Source organism: Ciconia boyciana, chromosome 2 (genome assembly GCF_034638445.1).
Source record: "Ciconia boyciana chromosome 2, ASM3463844v1, whole genome shotgun sequence".
Taxonomy (NCBI): domain Eukaryota; kingdom Metazoa; phylum Chordata; class Aves; order Ciconiiformes; family Ciconiidae; genus Ciconia; species Ciconia boyciana.
Genome location: NC_132935.1, coordinates 109,792,609 through 109,813,893, shown reverse-complemented (window position 1 = coordinate 109,813,893; position 21,285 = coordinate 109,792,609). Strand labels below are relative to the sequence as shown.

Here is a 21,285-nt window from a genome sequence, read left to right as displayed (position 1 = left end):
ATATCCTCGGATTCCTAGAAATATTTAGGCCCAGTTGCAGTAGCTTTTCTGACTGCACTCTTAAAAAAAAAAAGACAATCCAAAAACAAAACAGGAGAAGCTGTGCTAGCTGATCTTGAAGCAAGATAAAATGCCATTATTTAGGAAAATGGTGACTTGGGTGTACAAACACACATGCACATGCTGCTGAACCTAGCCTCCAATAATGAAGATCATCTTCATGAGCAGATCCCAGCCACATGATTGCTTAGAAAGAAACTGGCATTTTACATGCTAATATGAATTTTTAATTTTACTGAATTTGTGTTGAAGTTAGCATCAACTTCTCATTATTCTTATGAATAATACAAGGCAGTCAATACTTATCTGGGAACAATTTTTAAAAGTTTTATTTTATTTTAAATGGTGACCATCTTATAGCCAGAACCAGAGTTCAAAATGACTACAGACTCTAGAGGACCAACTTTAATTTTCTTTAAAGGAGCTTTGAAATTTGCACAGAACACATGTTCAACTCCTTTTAGAAGTCCAGGTCCCAGGAGTACATTAAGTTAGGTCTTCAAAAACAGAGGGTATAAATTTAAAAAAAACAAAAAACAACAACAACAACAAAAAAAACAGTCATCACTTCTGAAAAGTCGATCCTGTATGTATTTAATATTAATGTGTAATTGGAATAACTTAAAACCCATAAAAGCAAGAAAATTCCGAGTTAAGGACAAAGGTTCAACCTTAACTCACCCGACTATGCTTAAGAATTGCTGCAAACTCGTAGAATCATCCCCTGTAGTGAGACCCTTGCAGTACCTAGGCATAATGAATTGAGAGAATTAGCTACAAAGATTTATTGCCATACACACAGATATTTTGACAAACTGCATAAGCTGTCATACAAGTTTCTGTTCTCCCCAGCCAAGTTCTCTTCTACTAATTATCTGAATACACAGGGACTCTCTACACTAAATTGGACAGGAGTACACTGATTAAATGGCAAAACCACAGTGAGGCATCTGGTTGCAGTGTTGTCTAGCTAAACCTGTAAGTAAAGGGAAGTTGAACTAAGAAAGCCCAAACACAGAAACCCTGGCTGCCAGGGATTAGAGATGAGACAGTGTTCCGGAGCTTTTCAATAATGCTTTTACTAAAGACTTATTTAAAATTAATACTTTTTTCCCCCTGATAATTCACTAAAAATACACTGAGGATACAGCTCACCAGAGATGCACCTGCAAAGATAAAAGCCCATCTTAAGAGAGTCGGGTCTTTCAAAGCTAGAGCTACTTGGACAGCAATACCGAAAACAGCACTGGTCTTTTAAAGAAGTTCTTTACAGGTCTTAAGCTGTTTGGTTTCTTTTGGATGTTGCCTAGCCAATTGAATCAACATAACAGACATAATCCTGATGTTTTCACATTTCAGGGAAATGACAGATAACATATCATTCGTCATACATAATTTGTTTTCTTCAATAGCATGTTAATATCTTCTTTAAATCTTTGAAAAGACTATATTGGCTTTTCACTAACCTATTTAGCAATTCTGCTCCATGCAAGAGCAAACAAGACACCTAGTGGCTAGGCCACATACTGTTAGTTAAAACATTAACTTTTAGTTGGTTTATGATTGCAAATAGAACATAAATTTGAAGAAATAAAAACTTTACAATAAAAATAAGTAAATGCAGATATGCCCTCCAAGATAAAACTAACTAAAGGCTAACATTTAACTTCTTTATTAAAAAAAAAATCATTATTATACTGCTTTCAGTAACAAAGAACTGAGAAATCCTCAGCATTAAAAACTCTACTACCTTCAAAATAAAAATCTTTTCACAAGCTACATATTGGAAGATTTAGAATTTTAAGATAGTACACTGTTTGGATATTAACCTTTAATAATGAAGCTGCAGGTTTCAAATGGCCTTCCAAATACCTTCCAAAGCATTGGTGGCTTTTTCTTTAAGAAAAGTCAATACAGACCACCAAAAAAGTGTCTGTTTAGATGATGTCACTTTTCGGGGGGGGGGGGGGCATTTTGTTGCAAGTTTCTATGACTTTGGAGCAATGAAAAGATCTATATATAAACTCATTGAGTATACAGAAACAGCAAAACTGTTCCTGAGATGTATTCTTAACTTTATTTCATTTATTTATTTATTCCTACCCATTTTCCACCACCATATCCTGAAAAATGATTATGGTCACAGTTTGCTGCCTTAGTGTCGATAATGAAGTTTTTTCTTAACAGAAATTTTTTTTATTGAAGTATCAGTTTGCACAAATCATTCCAGCAGAAGGATAAATGTTGATGCATTTCTCATTTTGTAAGCATGTTTAAAAAAATTAAAGCCTTTTGTAAGAAGTCAAAATGATTGAAGACAAAGACATGCTGTTTCAAATCAAAACTGAGCTTCCATTTATTCTCATAAATTAGACAATGTGTTAAGTATGCCTCTACATTGTTTCTTGAACAAACTGAAGACATTATCATTATCCTTTGACTGCCGTATTATGAGGGACTATTACTGTAGACTTACCTAGCAGAGACTATTCCCCCCAGTTGTTTGTTTTCCAGTATCTCAGACTGGGTCTTTGCACAGTGTTATCAAGCTGTGTTACCTGATCTTATATAAAGTCTCTTAGAAAAGGAAACTTGTAAATAAGACTTGTAAAGTTAAGTTAAAAAAACATCACAAGATGCAATGTTCAAAAGTAACTAACTCATATTGGGGGAGTCTCAAATCTGAGACACAGATTGAGTTAAATAGCAATTCCTAGTAGAAATGATATAACAGTAGGATCCAACATGAATTTGAAGAAGTCCTTTTAAAAATAAATCTAAAATTGAATTTCTGAAGAATCAGGTCACCTCCAGTTCTACTTCAGGTCCTACTTTAGAACTTGGAAAAAGCTGTTGACCCAATCTTTCAATTGCATTGGAGACCTTCAGACACTGGTGATTACATATATGCACAAATTCTGTCAATTATTTATTGAAATACATACTGTAGTATACTTGCTGTAACAAATCATACCTATGAATGCCCTCAACTTAGTCCTACTTTCTAAATTCCACTATAAATCTTAAGAGTGATTTCACATTGCATTATTTTTGCCTAGTGGTCTCTGAACTCAAAATTCACAGTGGCACTGACTTATCACCAGCATTTCAGCTGACTTCAGTATTAAATACACCGAACTTCTCTTATGCAAAGTAGGAAAAAAATTAAGTAATAATTGGTCAAAATAATTATGTAGAAGAGAAGTACTATAGGAAGCTCTAGCTTATAAAATCCAAAACTCATCTTCATAAACATACTACAAGATACTACTTTGTAAATGTGTCAAATAAGAAAGGGTTTAGGATAAATGACTTCAGCAGACATAAATGGTGTTTACAAATATCAGCTAATCCCACTTAACAGCTGATAGGAGTCAGCTGGGATGAGAGAAAAGGACTGACAAAATGTCATATGTTTGCAAAATGAGGAAAAAGCCTTCCAGGGCATGGAAGCAGCAGCTCAGAGTTCAGATTTCACAAAGAAGTATAGGATGTATATGGAGGACCTAAGAAAACATCCTTTTTCTTATGAAAAAGATTCCTGGTATTTTATTACAAGTCCTTCCTTTATGTAACATAGGGACAACAGTAAAATATCAAACTGACAGCTCTCTGCGAGAAGTCATTTAACCAATACTGCCATCAAGTGTTCCCTGTATGTATTAGCTACATATTTCTCTGTTACCGCATCTTGGTTACACAGGTGAGTATGTGGACCAAAAGCTGTATCAACTGTTTCTCCATATGACATATTTCAGCTGAAGCTATCATCATCACAGTACAAGTAATCCACTTGTAGTTTGAATGCTTTTGAAGAGGTTAGACAGCTTCAGGCAAAAATCCAGAAGTCCAGGGATGTCAGGAAGCAGCAGTACCCTAATTTGCTCATTTGGTGGCTGTTTCCTCTATGGAACAGATGGAACAGCTCAAATATAATGCCCACGAAGAGGCTTGTCACATTATAAATACCAGTCTGTGCCAGCATGGGGACTGCAGGGTAATCCAAATTTTAGCTCCGAGATTAAAATGAGCAAACACAGGACAAAAATCACACATTGAGAGAAGATCAATCATTGGGGAAGCACGCACGCATGCATCATGAGTTAACTACCTCTGCAACTCATTCTTCTCCCTGGCTCTGAAGCATATTTGCTATACGTCTTCTGACCTTATTTGGTATAGATCTTCTGACCTTAGGCCACATGCAGATTTTAGCACACAGATCCAAGTGAGGAAGATTGCCCACCCACTTTCTTACTACCAGGTATTTAGACCTAGTGTGTAAGAATACCGTTCCCCTTTTGCTACACAAGAAATAACCACACTCTGAGAAGGACAGCAGGATACGAAAGTGTTAATGCATTAGCAGTACACAATGTATAATCCAACAGTGAGACTGACAAAGCTTTCGGAAGATTATTCAAACAACTCAGCCAATAAATACTGAGTAATGTAGAAACATTCACTTGGACAGGCAGGACAGGACATGGCTCTCCTGAACTTTCTTTCAAGGAGAATTAGTTGGAGACCACAAATAGGTATCGCTTTCTGATTACAGAAGTCTCTTATAGTTGTCATTGTAAGTATCTTCTGTGGCTTATTTAACATGCATAAAGAATTCTAATTACACAATTCTTTTCTAAACTGTTCTAGAGCTAACTAGGATAGTTAGCGCTTTAACTATTTTGGAATCTTCCTTTCTTGCCAAGAAGCAGGATCATTGGGATAGCGTTGCTCAAGGCACTCGTGGCAACATGACACAAAAAAAGCAGATGTGAAAGACAACTTAAAAAAACAAGTAGGAGACATGGAACAGCAGCAAGGACAGTTTGACATGCAGAGTCATAGCCTCAAACATTATTAGCTATATCGTCTTAGTCCGACAGACTTAAAGTCTGAGGTGAAAATGCTATTCTGTCAAGGAAGACTCAAGATGGAGTGAAAGCCAATTTTACACATGGTCACACTCCTAATATGAATTTGACCCACTTGCTTGCATAACAGGGTAGGTTTCTCTTATGTTTGTTGGAAAAAAGAAAACATTTCAGCCAGTGACCCACACCATAGACTACTATTGCTATAATTTAAATGCAAGTTTTCAGTTACTAGGAGAAAATATTTCTAAGTTCCTGAGAAGCATATATGAAAATACTGCTAGATCTGTGTTTTTCCTCGAATAAGCACATCTCAGCTCCAGGACACAAACAGAACTGCTGTAAATTCATTTATAGCAGCCAAACTTCCTTTGGTGAAAGGAAACAGCAGGGGGGGGTCCCCACAGGAGGAGATAATTTCATGTTGTTGATTTTTATGGAATTATTGCTTTAGATTTCTAAGACAAGTGATGTTGCAGATCATTTTTACAGCCCATCAGCATAATTTCTTACTTAATTCAATAGGAAGGCACTAGCTGTTGTGCCACAATCTGATTCTCTAACCATCAGGGAAGCAAAAAAAGCACGTCTGATGGGAAAAAAAGGATTATTTCTAAAATTACAGGCCATGCAGCCACTGACTTGTAAACAAGCCAAGAATTCTGCTTACAGGACTATTTAGGAAGTGTTTTTGCACAAAACAAAGAACAAATACTTGAAAACAACCACAGAAAGAAAACTAGTTATATTTACATAATCAGCCTTCATACTCACATTGTTAAATGTAACATACTACTCACCTGCAATTGTATGTGCATACAGTCTGCTGCCAAAAGTAAAAACATGTAATTCATACAGCTTGGCAATTTTTTCCAGGAATTCCTTACAATGAGGACGCAAACGAGTATGCAACATAGGCTCACCCCGACCTAACTGGAAATGAAATATTCCCTAGAAGAAAAAGCATGTTTCATATTATCAAAATACCAAACAAAAATGCCAGCATTCCAAAAGCACCCTCTTCCATCACTTCCACTACTTTTATTCAGTCTGGCTAGGCTAAAGCAAGTTTTGGCCGCAAAGATTATGTGGATGAATAAAATCCAAAGCACATTTTTTCTCTGTGCCAGGCAGTCCAACACTAAGTTTTTCAAACACAGGAAGCTGCACTGTTGAAAAGTTTATGACCAAGGTAACTTTCATTCAAATCTTTACTTACAGCAAACCAATCTGAAAAAAGCAACTTGAGAAATTTCTCAGAGAGTTCAGGATCTCACTCCAATCAGTACTACTCAGTGAACTTCACTCAGATTAGTTTCAGCACATATTGAGCTCAGAGAAAGACTTTGTTGAATTAAATAATTTTATGTCTATGGAAACATACCATCAAATAGCAAACCAGGAAGGAAGTTTGCAGATAAAGATCCCAGTTAAAAATCTCAAAATCTTTTAAAAAATGTTTTTCTTCAAACCATGCATTTATACAGATGAAGACATAGCCTTTCAAATACATTAGGTTTCTTAATCTTTAAGCTGAAGATTCTGTTCCCTTTCCTCTCAATTGCAAGTACATTTACAGCTTGTATTTTGGTATCAGGCATGAACACACACTGAACCTACTGGACATGAGAGAATGGCAAGAGGAACTAAGCAACTGCAGTTTGCATGACACTGGAGTTTTAATTTGCATCCTCCTGTACAAGACACTGTAGACACATTCCAACGTGCTTCTTGTTTTAAAGTTTCCAAATTGGAAATATTACAAGCCAATAGTCCCTATCAGTTCAATGACAAGTGTTTCATTAAGACATTAAACAGCAACACCCAAACTCCCCCAGAAAACCAAAACTGAAGCAAAAAAAAAAATCACCAGACATATTCATGGAATGACAGATGTAGTAACACACAGGACTTCCAATAGTAATTCACTATATCCACCTCAGACTTGGAGGGAAAAAAGTCACATTACTGAGTACTGAGCTTGTGAATTGTAGAGGAAAGAAAGCAGAGATTAAAAATAGCTACCTGAAACTTCTTGCTTAAAGTGACTGGAATGGAAAAGTGCAGGAAAGCATAAATGGAAGAAAGAAAACCATCAATTTAAATGTGGACTAAAAATGAACATATTTCAGAAGACTTGTTTCTCATTTTCTGTTATTCTTCAACTACAATTTTACCTAGCCACAGAATGTTTTCTTAAAGAGCCATCATTTAAATATTGTTAGAAATATTCTTGTTGTTACTTTGGCTTGAAAGTTAACATCAAATACTTACCTTATTAGACATTTGTTGGCAGTGCTGTTCTGTAGTATGGATCAATGTCTGGTCCAAATCTACCATGAGCACCAGCTTTCGATTTCGATGTAGTCGCTGTTGATCTTCTCTTCCTAGCTGCTCAGCTTGCTGTAACAAAATATTCACAACTAAGCTCAGCTTAGAAGAAATAAATTAGGTTTATTGCCTTTTGTGTATCGTAAACTTGAGAAGAAGTTCTGCTACAAACTAACTGCATAAGAAATGATGCTTCAACATGACTGTAGTGATGGCAGCTTTGTCAGCAATTTTTCTACAGGGAAAAAAAATTCCCAAAGTCTACTCTCAGATCTTTGTGACACTAGTAACTCTTAAAATTGATAAACTCAACACAACAACTTCCAAATTTAAATAAGTAACCACCAAATTAATTTAAGGCCAAGAGTATTGGGAGGAAATAACAGTAGCTTTGGGGTACACAAAGGACAAGAGCATCAGTAGATCTGAAAACTATGGCTGCTACGTTCAGCAATTTTGTATCAATTAGGAAAAATATGGCTGACAACACCAGGCTGAGTATAAAACTGAAGCTGCTAATGACAGAAGTGATTGTAACTGTCAACCTGAGCTTAAAGAACATATGCCTTCAGACATAAATAGTTAGATTATGTAGTTCTACATGGGCACTGTATCAAAGACCTTATACTTCAATAAACCTGAGTTGAAGTTCACTCCTCTTGTGCATATTTACAAACTTTCAAAGTACATTAAGCTCTCTGTTCACTTCAACCACTTCTGATAGCAAGCTGCAGTGTTGTCTTGTTACCCACAAGACAGCTAAACTTAAAAGCAAAGTGGAGCATTATGAAGAAGCAGGAGTCAAGTGCAAATTGCCCTTTGAAACACTCCTCTACAATGAGGACAGTTCTAGCTGCTTATGTCTTCACATTTCTTCTCATTGAGGTTCTTTGAAGAGTTACAAAAAAAAAGAGCTAGCAGCAAGATAAAAAGGTAAAAAAAGATCAAGTTGGTAAGGAAGATAAATAGAATGTTTATCTTCAAAATAAACATGCTTTTTTCTCTAAAAAAACTGAGGGATGAACAAGCATATTTTGATAACTCAGCTGAACGGAATATTTGAAAAATAATGAAATAAAGTTAACATACAGGTAAGTTGCAAATGAACTAGCTTTACTGTATCTAGTGGGACCAATTTCAAGGTGAAGGGTGAAGCTAGGTTTCCACAAACAGCTCATTCTTAGAAAAAAAACCATTCAAGTAGTAAGTTTTCAGGCTGCTGTCACAGAATTGCCATCTTTTCAGCGCACAGCTCTAAAAAAACCCACTATAAAACCTTATAACAATCAATCTGCATTAAGGTAAACACACAAAACCTCTGGGCTACTGATGTTCAACACCAAATTCCTGTTCAAAGGGAAGTGAAACTTTCTGTATGAAGCGTATACAACATTGAACAAATTCCTATAATTAACCTTCTCAATTGTAGAGCTACAGTGAAAGGTATGAATAAAGAAAGCATGATGGTACTTACCTCAGAGCTAACTTTCAGTTCCGGGACACTGTGAACCATAGACACAGTTGCTGTGGATAATGGCACATTCTGCTTTCCATTCTTGCTTCGTATCCTAATCACCCAGGAAAAAGAAGCATCAAAAGAGAGAGTAATAGTTTAGTGAAAAGTTGAACGCAGTAAAATCTGTAGTATCAAACTAGTCACCACCAAAAAGCTATGATTAAAGAGAGCTATTTTGATTAATACACTCTTTCAAATTCTTGTTAATGCAAGTTACTGAACAAAATGGATAGAGATATCAAAGCAGCTCACCATAAAAACCTTGCAAAAAGTCACTGTAATTAGTTATGCTTCCACATAATTATTTCATTAAAAATGACACCAAGATGAAATAGACATCTATGTATTGACTGGCATTAGAAAACAGTTATAAACTAAGTACAATTACCAAACCATTCAAACTTAAAACTATTCCTTTCCTTTTTTTTTTTTTTTTGCAATCACTCAACATGCAATTATCTACTTTTCTCCAAGCCAGACTATTAAATAAATTTAAGCAAAGGATAGGCAAAGTTACTCTTTACATGTAGCATGCTTTTTCCCTTTGGCACAAACAGGATGAGGTACTACATGTGTGTGCCTGTATTTTATTTATGTATATATTATACACACATGCAGTCTTACTCGTATACATATCCATGATATATAGATGCACGAATATACAGATAAATATTAACATATACAAAATACATATCATCCTCAGATATATATCTATCTGTGAGAGAGAGAGAGTGTTGTGTGTACACACACAAGTATGAAATTCCTTGAAAACTGACCAAGTAACCCCACATAGCATCAGTATCACTAGCTTCCAGCTTACACAGATCAATTTGTTGGGAAATCTGATATCTAATTTTAAAGACATTATTTATGGTTCACCAATATCAAAAATACTATTGTACAAATTTTGTCCTATGTGACACATGCACATCTTTTAATTCTCCCAAATATCTGTCCTACCAAGGGCAAAATTTGGTATCAGATCTACAGTGAGAGTTAAACTTCACTTACTTTTCACTTCATGACAAGCAAGCTCATGAGGAAAAAAATGTTACTGAGCTGTGTTGAGGTAGACACAATCACAGACAGATATGCTTTTACTGTACCATAGTGTCTGGAAGCACTGATACCCAGAAATGAAAGACATATTTCACTTGGGCCAAAGTTTACATGCACATTTTAGCATCTTACATCCTTTGCTTCAGAGTTCAGAATACCTCATTTATAACACTGAACAGTATTTTAAATGAGCCTTTAAAAAAGATGAACTGTTTTCACACCATTTGTTGAATGAGCATAAGAATTGTTTAACAGAAAGGATGCACCACTGACCAACACCAGTGACCTGGCTGTACTCACTTTTCTTCAAGCAAGAAAAGCACTGATACTTTTGAATTGCCTTCTGATGTAGGCTCAGCAGACCTAACACATACTTCCAGATGTCTGCATTTTATACAAAATGGCTTATACATCATCTGAAGTAGAGGAGTATTAATTGAGAAAACCAAATTCACTGCATACCCTGAATTTATCTAGATTTTTAATGAAATAATAGCAGTATAGAAATATTTAGATGTGACTATTCAAACCTCAAATCAAGTATTCATTCAGGGCAGGCAAAGCCATATTCACTATTATCCTAACTTTTGTTAGGTTTGTTGTTTTGCCAAATAATACTTGTTTCCAAAATATTAATAGTTACCTTTTAATGAAAAGTTATATCCAACCATTAAGTGGGCTACATATTGCATAACTTTTTCAATATTCAGTCCACTTGCACTGGTTTATGGGATAATGCTCACAAAATAATTCTTAATAATGAGTATGAATTAAAATGAAACCAAAGTATTTCCTTCCAAATGAAATGAGTATGCAACACTCATTTCCAAAATCCAGGCTACTATACAGTCCTTTTTGGAAAACAGCTGTTGAATTAGTAATTCAATATGCATAAGAAACATTCTCTTTACCAACTGTATTAGCAATGAGACAGAGCAAAAGAAAAACACAGTCATCTTTTGAATTTACTGTCTTTTTGGCCTAAGTAGTTCCATGGCAGAATATTTCACAAAAAAATTGAAAACAGTTCTGAAGCCTTAAATTGAAAGCACTGGAGACAAGCTAGCTCCCATTCAGTCAGTACAAATGAAGCAAGGTCACATGAATGAGACTGATATTACCTCACAGCTATTTACACCTGCACAGATAAAACTCTCAGGTTTATTAAGTCACTGTTGACACACCTTACAACTCTCAACCTCAGTTATGAGTAGATTAAAAGCAAAGTAGTATACACTGTGATGAGAATTTATGTATGTATGCACACTCTTCACATTTTCTGCTTAAGGTAGTAAGTTACCCTACATTTATCTCCACAGAAAGAGTGTGCACAGTTATTACATCATAAATTTGTAACATGAACTGTAACTCAAGTACCCACATGGCATCTTATTCACCCATATTTCTCGTTATGAATCCTTGTAATGGCTAAAAGGAAATATAGTTCTAAACAATGTATCTGTGACTACAGTGACATATAAGGAGAAAGAGGGCACATACTTGAAAGTTTCAGGGTGACAAACCAAGTGTCTTGTGTAAATAGCAAAAGTAAATTAAGATACATTGCAACAGTGGCATAGATCCTGCCTATTTCCTCTTCATGTATTGGTTTTATCCACGAGGAACACTGATTCCTGCCTACAAGCAGAAATTTTTCAGTAAAGAAATATACTTTATTAAATTATTACACTATTAATGTGATTAAGAATTAATATATTCAGACCACCCAACTTTAAGCAACAATTTAATGAGCCAATCCCAATAGATACATATATTTTTTTTAGAAGCAAATGTGAAAGAGTGCTTTATGCTGAAATTTAACTTTTAGAGGAAACTCTCTCAATTTTACTTATAAGAGCACTCTAAGTAGACCTACTTATGTTAGGCAGTATGAATACTGTTCTACCTCCCTACTAGTACATACAACTTCACAGTTACCCTTATAGGTACGATTCATAACTACCAAGACTCAGAATGGAGAAGCAAAGAAGTAGATGAGAGAAGGAAGAGATTGCATCCCTAATCAAAAGCAAGGAGAAGCTGGAAAAAAGAGCTGAGAATACTTACTGAGTCAAGTCCTGGCCACATTCTGCACACAAGCCTTTCATAACAACAGGATGGCTGCATCCTTCCAGTCTCACCAAGACACCCCTGAAAAAGATGTAGTCATTCCGTTTATTGCAGGTTGATTCTGGACACTTAGATTAATGACTGCAGATTGAAAGAGTTCAAAGAATAATTTCTGGTTATGATTTGAGCGCCGGTCCCCTTAGATATATGCTTTTGCCCCAACATAGGGAAAAATACAGCAAGTAAATATTCAAATTATTCATTTTCACCCTTTATAAGTTACCAAAACATATATTAATGTCAGTTTCTAACCTTAGTTTAGCACTGAAGTTCACTGTATTAACAAAGCAAGGATTGTTTGCCCAGAAACAGTTTACATTCAACTAGATACAACTCCCCATTAATATGCTACTGAGCTACACATTAATGAAAATCAAACATGGAAACTTTAGAATCATAGAATAATTTAGGTTAGAAAAGACCCTTAAGATTATCAAGTCCAACCGTTAACCTAGCACTGCCAAGTCCACCACTAAACCATGTCCTTAAGTGCCACATCTACAAGTCTTTTAGGGAGACTCAGTCCCTGAGTCTCCAGGGATGGTGACTCAACCACCTCCCTGGGCAGCCTGTTCCAATGCTTGACAACCCCTTCAGTGAAGAAATTTTTCCTAATATCCAAGCTAAACCTCCCCTGGCACAACCTGAGGCCATTTCCTCTTGTCGTATTGCTTGTTACTTGGGAGAAGAGACCAACCCCCACCTCTCTACAACCTCCTTTCAGGTAGTTGTAGAGAGCAATAAGGTCTCCCCTCAGCCTCCGCTTCTCCAGGCTAAACAATCCCAGTTCCTTCAGCTGCTCCTTATAAGACTTCTGCTCTAGACCCTTCACCAGCTTCAATGCCCTTCTTTGGACACGCTCCAGTACCTCAATGTCTCTCTTGTAGTGAGGGGCCCAAAACTGAACACAGTATTCGAGGTGCAGCCTCATCAGTGCCAAGTACAGGAGGATGAGTTCTATACTGATTTCATCTTTGTTTATTATTTTCTTACGTCACGGCAGAAACATATATTGCTCCAGTCTTCTCACAAAAATATTTTAATTTTTGATCCTTAAGCCTTGGATTGCCACATTTTAAAATAAACACATGCAAAAGGATATTTTATTCTTTCTTCTAAAGAATGGCTAAAACAAACCAGAAAATAGAGCTTTAAATGCAGAGAAGTGTGACATTTACTACTGCAAACTGCTTAGAAGACAAAGTCTGCTTTTAGTTGAATGACGGAACTAAAGTGCTCCTCTGTTCAAATTCAGTTCTCACAGTTTAAGGTCTTGAAAATATTGTCATTTATTTTCTCTTGATTTACTTGAACCATCATTACAAGAGACTTCTCCCATTTTCTTCAATAGACTTGAAGGAGTTGATCTTTCAGACTAAGTTTTTTATTTTAAAAAAGCTCTAATAAGTAGATATAGTTCAGCTACTACAAAATTTCCCCAATTCTGTGACCATGAGCTGCAGCATCTCTCTAGTATTTTAGAAAAATAAAAAAGTCAAGCAGCTAAAAAAACTCAGATCCAAGCTCCTTCATAAGCTGGTTGCAGTGTTTTCTCTTTGGCTTCAAATCTTCATTGCAATAAGCAGACAGCACCAGGAGAAAAACTGTTCCGCATGCTCAAATCTCTCATTCATATATTTGACTATTAAGCATTTGGGAATTCCAAAAGGAAATCCACTTTCCAAATGATGCCTGCAACTGCTTATTTCCAGTGTGTCATTCATTTCTCAAGGACCAGAAGACTGATGACTCTACTAACAAAATGGCAGTTGATGCCCATGCTGAGGATTTTTTCCTCTTTGAGAGTAAAAACTAGATTCAGGTCAGGTCTATTTAAAGACAAGTCTTCACAAGCCATCATACTACCATTTACAAAAGTGCAGATCTATTCCCTTCTCACTGGCAGTCATCATCTGCTTGGAAGTTATAACCCCTCTTCCTGTGTAAGCACTTCAGATCTCCTTTTTTAAACACAGTATGTATTTCACAGGAAACAAATAATAAATAGTCAGTCCTGGTTTTGTACAAGAACTGCACAAGAGAAATTATTTTTGTGGCCCTTCATTATGGCAACTCATCATTTGATTATTTAGTTCTCCTCTCATCCCCCTACGTTTGCATTACCTCATTTGATGACTCTTCTCCCTCCTTCCTTTGACAATATGTCTGTCTTGCTGTCTTTTACCTTGATTCATCGCCAAGTTCCTTCTTTTAGGGCTACCAACTCAAACTAAGGACCATGTCAGAATTGCTCTTCAACCTGTGTTCAGTGTATGAACCTGAAATTACACAGCCACCTAAAAGGCCAAAACACCCCCATGATACAAGCTACAGAAGTGTGCATAAGAGTTTACAATGACTGAGTTTTTACCCCAATTTAACTGGTTTTCAATAGTTCAGGAAAAAAGTCTTTTGCTGCCAGCTTAGAAGCCAAAATATCTTCAGGCATTCTCTACTTTGCACCCGAGGTAACATCACACTCCAGGAATGCGAAAGGACGAGCTGGTATACTGCTGGGCTGAGGTATGATTCAAATTAGGACATGCAAGAGTTTCTGTTCATGTACTGCTACACATCATCTCATCCTTTTAAGAGAGCAGAGATTCTTACAAGAAAATTAGACTTCTAAATTATTCATTGATATTGTTCCTAAACAGCACCTCTATACCTTATCATACACTTAGCAGCACTGCTAAATATCAGTTCTGCCCCTGCACATTTAAATATGACCAGAACACCTAATTTTATTATGCTTGTTGGAGATAAAAAGTACATGATACCAAGCCCTCTGGCATACTATTCTCTGTGATGATGTTTAACCCAAAGGACAGAGATAGAACTCCAGAGTACTGGTGAACTTCTGAGCACCATACAACCAAGCTGGTCAAGTTTCAAGTACAACTGTCAAGATTTTAAGCAGACTTCTCCCAGGGGAAAAACCTTAAACCCACATAGTACTTAATGCTGCAGAAAGAAGGCCTGAACTCTACTAAGGCTTAAGCATACTTAAATATTTTACTCACTTAAATTTTAGCACATATGGTTTAATTACTAAAAAGGAATATACTGTGAAGAACAAGCAGAGAACTCAAGTAAAATTACTTTTGTGAATTTTGGAACTGGAAACGCTCCTTTTACTGTTGAAGTGAGGGATTTTCAAAATATAATGGCCAAGATCCAAGACAATTATCAGGCTTCGCTCTTGCGAGCTGAATCAAAGTGTGCATATCTATTTTTAAATGGCTGCATATACCAAATAGGGGTTCAGGTTTCTGCTTGTTCTCTTCTCTGGGTCATGACTGAAATCTGCTTAAAGAACAGAGCCACTCCCTACTCCATTTCTGAAGAGAAGAAACAGATCCCTCCCCCAAATTTGAAGAATTACAATACATTCTACTGCTGACAGCATTAACAGCATTTTCCTCTTTCTCTCTCAACTTCTCCAGGACCCACTTGATGATAAGTGGAGCTCATCAGCTACTCCAACAATAACATTTCAAGGAAAACTGCTATAAGAGATGCAAAATCTTTCTCCAGTTTTACAAACTGTGCAAGTGAGCCAAGCACTGGGGAAGAGCTGTTGGGCTGTGGAAGGCACACATTTTTTGGGGGGTGGCTGTGGAGGGGGGTAGATCTTTCCAATAACCACCCTGATAGCCAAAGGACTGCAACAGGACAGCAAACTGCCCACACGGTTTCTTTTAAGTAACAAAATACAATGGGATTTAAGTAAAACTTGAATAAGTAAATAAGGAAACCCACTCTAGGATCTTATTCACATTCTTTCCAGATGTGCTTGTAAACAAGAAACAGAGACACTAGGTGTGCCATTATAGCAAAATTTTATTTTTGTTGCAACGATCATGGATAGGGGCAGACATTTACCAACAGCCTCAGGATGCAGATGACCATAAGCCCATCACTGTTCTCCCAGCACTTCCACACTTACACATTTTGACTGTTTCTAAAACAAGTGTTAACAATATCTCTTTTCAATCAGCAGCATGGGAATGAAAAAAAAAAATAGGAAAGCTTTAATGATATCCAATATGAGCATTTTGCTTTTATTAACAGAGGAAGTCAATGCCTATACTAATTCTAAGGCCTGGTCATTAGCGCTGACTCCAAATGCAAGAACTTTGTATCAAGCACAATCATGGCTGTGGCTCCTGGTAGGTTAATTATACTGGGAAAGCCAGCACATAAAGTTCCAGTATCTATGCTACAATTTGCTACCCCTCAGTTGTAGCAACCAGTTAACTAGATCACTGAAGTGAAACCCACTACAACCAAAACACAATCCCCTAAAGGTTTTAGTTTTTTAAATCTGTTTTTTCAGCATGATCTAACACTTCCAGCAGCAAAGAATGATGGCAGCAAGTGCAGAAGCTACAGGATGACGGGACCAAGAACTTCTTGAGCTAGCTTATCATAGAGGAGAACACCTACCTGCAGCCACAGGGGGTCAGCCAGCTGCAGCACACCAGTACAATTGGCATAACACAGCTTTACTGAAGAAAGCTGCAAGAGCTGTACCTTAAGAGTACCCAGCATAACATGGTAACAGATAGGGTATCTCAGTTGTTCAGAACTAGTCTAACTTGAGTGCACGTTAGCCATGGCCTTCTATTACAGGTTGGCTCCACTTCCAGAGGCAACTGCTCCAATGGCTTACTTTCTTTTTTCCCCACCCTCATGTTTCCTCTGAAAGCCCGCCCCCTCCTTTGGCACTTCCAGAAAGGATTATTTCAGTACCTTGGGAGGTAGAAGAACTGAATAGCCCTATCCAGGTTTGCTGCTGGGTTTAGAGAGCCAAAGCAGCTGACAGAGGAGTCCAGCAAGGGCACTGATGGGAAAAGATCAATGGTGAAAATGTTTTTACAAACAGGGCTAAGACTAGGAGAGAACAGAGGCAGTTTCAACAACTCACATTTTCTCCCCACAGTAACCAGGCCACTTCATTAGCATTTATCTTACCTATCTGTCTGTTCAAGACTAGCTTGAACATGGAGACATAAGTATTATTTATTCTCTTAACAAAGTCTATTTCAAGGAAGCGTGCACTGGCATAGAAAATATAGTGCAATTTTCCAAATGCGTGAATGGGAAAATAGACAAGAATTACAAGATCAAGCTACTGCCCTGCACTCGCTTGTGTCTCACAGGTATCTGTCAAAAGCCAAGAGATTGCTGGGTTTCCTCAGATCAGTTTGGGATTGCCCTGGTATTGTCTGGGATAGAACTTTCTTCCTAGTAGCTGGTATAGTGCTCTGTTTTGGATTTAGGATGAGAATAATGTTGATAACACACTGATGTTTTAGTTGCTGCTAAGCAGTGCTTATACCAGTCAAGGACTTTTCAGCTTCCCATGCTCTACTGCCTGAGAAGGCTGGAGATGCACAAGCAGCTGGGAGGGGGCGCAGCCAGGACAGCTGACCCAAAGTGGCCAAAGGGATATTCCATACCATGACATCATGCTCAGCATATAAACCAGGGGAAAGCTGGCTGGGGGACACTGCTCGGGGACTGGTCGGTGGGTGGGTGCACAATTGCATTGTACATCACTTGCTTTGTGTATTCTACTATTATTACTACTGTTTTATTTTATTTAAATTATTAAAGTGTTCTTATCTCAACCCATGAGTTTTCTCACTTCTACTCTTCTGATCCTCTCCCCCATCTCACCAAGGGCAGAGTGAGCGAGCAGCTGTGTGGTGCTCAGTTGCCAGCTGGGGTTAAACCACCACAGGGATAAAGAAAGATACCAAATACCACAAGAGTCACATACCCCAAGTTGTCACTGTGATCAGTTAAAGCCACTGTCCTCAATCTGATGCCGTATGCCCTTGCAATTAGCATTAGAAGATATAAAACTGTACTAATGCAGCAAAAAGATTCTGGTGTACAGGTGAACAAAAGCCCCCTCCAAGTTCTGCAGCATGCTCAAGGAGGTGTTACTGGCAAATTGTCAAGGGGTAAAAATACCAAATGAACACATCTCAGATCAATGATTATTAATACCAACTGTTACTGAATCAACCAACTGATCTAGAACAAAGAGGAGTACAAATCTTTTATCTGTCATAAGACTAGAACGGCACAGATGCAGTCTGATTCAACTTAAAGCCTGCTTCTACAGTTTAATTTACTCAAATTTGTGAAACACTGACATTTTTGTTAGCTTATACCAGAGCAACATTTTGTGGTATGTGGCTGCAGCATTTAGAACCACTACGAAGAGCCCTCAAGAACAATTTACAACAAACCACAGCCTCTGTTACACAGGACTCCAGTTTCATAGCAAGGATTTTTCAAAGCCTTAATCACCTTGAAATCACCATGTAAGAGTAAGTAATTCCTTAGATATTTAACCATTGAATTTATTTATTTATTTAACCCTCATATCTCTGAAGAAGCAGACAGAGTCCCTGAATAATTGATTTAAAATACCAAGGATGACAAGTACACATGGTCCTCGCTGCTACGGGCAACCCTTGACCTACAGACTCTTCCAGATGTTGAAAGAAACTTCTCTCATCAGTTCTCTACAGAAGCCACTTGACTTACGCTTAAGGACAAGCAAGCGGAGAAGGCTTTATTTCAAATGTGCGAGAGCCACAAAGGCCTCACTCAACCAAGTCAGCCATTTTGATAAAACAACAAAAAAACCCCAAACACACACACCTCCAAAACCACACCCTATCCTAGCATGATGCGGACATCAGGGTAAAGACACATTTGTAATTACAGCAACTATATAATAACAACTGTGGCGAGCAGTAGCTCATAGAAAGCACAGTTCACACTTCAAGGCATCATCTCAACTGTCCAAAGCTAATGGGGAAATCATAGGCTTTGAGATTTGTTTTTTCCTCTGTTAAGCACAAACTATTCACAATTATGAGTTAAGATGTGTGTGAACTTCAAAAAATTTTAGAACAGAAAAGCTCAAAAGTAATTTTTCTTCTACTTTTCAGGCAACATATCTGTTCAGGTTTAGACATAGGTCATGAATGCTAAGAGAAACTTAGCCCAGAGTTTCTGGATTTTATTTATAATCCAAAACACACCTTAAGCACAAAAAGTCTATTTCCATGATTTGCAAGCCTTTAAGAAGCATTTCCATTTATTTCTGGAGAAGAGTTTGGCATTACAAGGAAGGAGGTAACCCTCTCCCACCTTCCATGCACACATCTATGGGCAGCTTCTTACATGTTTAAAAAAAGCCACTGTTAAAAGTTAACACTGTTAAATAAAATTAAATAAAAAGGTACAAAAAAAAGCAAAACAGTTTGCAGTGCCCTTCACATAAAATTTAGTAAATCTTTCAAAGATGATTTGGAATGGTTTTTTATTTAGAACATTTCTAATTAAAATCTTATTATTTGTGAGAATTCAAAACTACTTTTTTAAAAAAAGTAAAGGTAAGAATATAGTTCTCCATACTTTTACATAAAACCCCCTCAAAACAATGAAGTTCATACAGAATGAATTCAAAAGTACAGAGTTAAGAGCTCATGACTTTCTTACTTGTTTTTTTTTTTTAGTATGAAGTGGTACTTCCAACAATAACAGAAGAAAATAGGCTATCATGTCTCAGTAATTCACTGAAGCAGCAAATGGTTCCGCAGTCCATCCCCCCCATCATTATTGTCAACTATTGACATTACTGTCAACTACATTACTGTTTCATGCATTTGTGTTTCTGTTGCCACCTCTCTCCGATTGCAGTGCTAGCAGTCATGCAGCAATTCCCAAATACTTGCACAACACAACTCTGGTTGAGAGTTGAGGAACTGCATCTAACAGCGCAGGGCCAGAAAGATTGGGAAATTACTTTTGTGTTCACACACAGGTTACATTTTCTTAACTGAAGAGATGACTATCACTTGAGGCAGTAACAGTAAAATCAAAGTGAACACATGTCCTTTGACTCCTTGTCACTTAACATCAGAACTTTACACCAACCATAGAAACATGATCGGAAAAGCCCCATGGGACTTCAAACTGCTGACAGCATTTCTAAGAGGTATTTGCAAATTCTACACACATCACTGCAATAGTCTAATTAATGCCAGTCACAGTTAGAAACATAACGCATATCATAGACAGCTTGCATCCTTCATTCTCCACATAACACATCTTAGAAAAGCAAGAATTATGCAGGGTATAAAAGATGTTCTGAAATAGTTAAAACATAGTAGCTTTAAGAACGTGTCCAAATTTAAAAAGTGAACCGTACCTGTAGTTTTAATATGAATACCCAGGATTTTCATTGTTACACTAAAGAAGGTGTTTCATTTTTTATGATTTCCCCTCTCAGCATTTAATGAATCCACTGCCATCAGCACCTGCTTGTATAAGAATCACAGGGCAAAAGCAATAAGTGATATGGGTTTAAAAATAAGGAAGCTACTTCACTCACAAAAAAAAAACTGGCAAGGGAAGAATGAGGCATGGTACAGTTCCTAAGAAAAATCTACTTGCAGCTTTCAAAGGAAGCATTTTTACAAAGCTTACATCATCCCAGGATCCATTTTCTAAACCACTAAGTGTAGCTTTTTAGCACACACACTTCAAGACAAGGTCATTGGTTCAGTAACATCCATCTGACAGAAGGATCAAAAATCTAAGTCATCCAAATCTATACATGGCATATATACACATACATATGATGAACACTGCCAACCTAATTGGTATTTATCCAAAAAGTTGAAGTGGCAGAGTGGTGACTGTACATCCTTCTAATTGACAGAACAATAATTAACCTAAAACTGCAGTTTTTCTCAAACCACACTTCAACTTTCATGTCAGTTACTAAAGAACAGTAGTCACAGCTGAACTGCTGCAAAGCCACTTGGACTAATCCCACCTCTGACTCCTTTTTGTTCTTTTCAGGTGTATACCTTCTCAAATCCCCCACCTCTCCTTCAGGTAAGGGCACATAATTTCCCCTTATCTCAGATCAACTTACCACTGCATTCCTCCTACCCTCAGCCAAGATCACATGTGACTACCTGAACAGAGCTGGTTTGCCTTCTGTACCTGCAGGCCCACATCTAGAGAAACAGCTACAGATGAACACCAAAACAGTCTGGACACCAAAGCAGAGAAAGATGACTGAGAAAGACACAGTTTGACACACACACAGCTGGCAGCAAAGCTATATATGTGCTTTTTGCTTCTTCCTGTGCATAAGAAATCTGGGAGGATCCTGTGATCTCTCCCCCTGTGCCTTAGAAAGCTGCATCTATTAACAAAGAACATTACACCTTCCCAAATGTTTCATCACCTTCTCCATTAGAACGAGACACT

At 37.2% G+C, this 21,285-nt stretch overlaps 1 protein-coding gene across 9 annotated transcripts in view; it reads right to left on the bottom strand.

Moving 5' to 3' along the window:
• CTDP1 (CTD phosphatase subunit 1) overlaps positions 1 to 21,285 on the bottom strand; it is a 128,650-nt gene that overhangs the window by 99,457 nt on the left and 7,908 nt on the right. For all 9 annotated transcript variants that reach the window (XM_072853482.1, XM_072853484.1, XM_072853483.1 and 6 more), the window contains exons 2-5: positions 11,908 to 11,991; positions 8,740 to 8,833; positions 7,209 to 7,337; positions 5,735 to 5,885 (exon numbers count right to left, since the gene is read on the bottom strand). In XM_072853482.1, the coding sequence (XP_072709583.1) occupies positions 5,735 to 5,885; positions 7,209 to 7,337; positions 8,740 to 8,833; positions 11,908 to 11,991 (458 nt within the window). The remainder of the gene's footprint in view (positions 1 to 5,734; positions 5,886 to 7,208; positions 7,338 to 8,739; positions 8,834 to 11,907; positions 11,992 to 21,285) is intronic.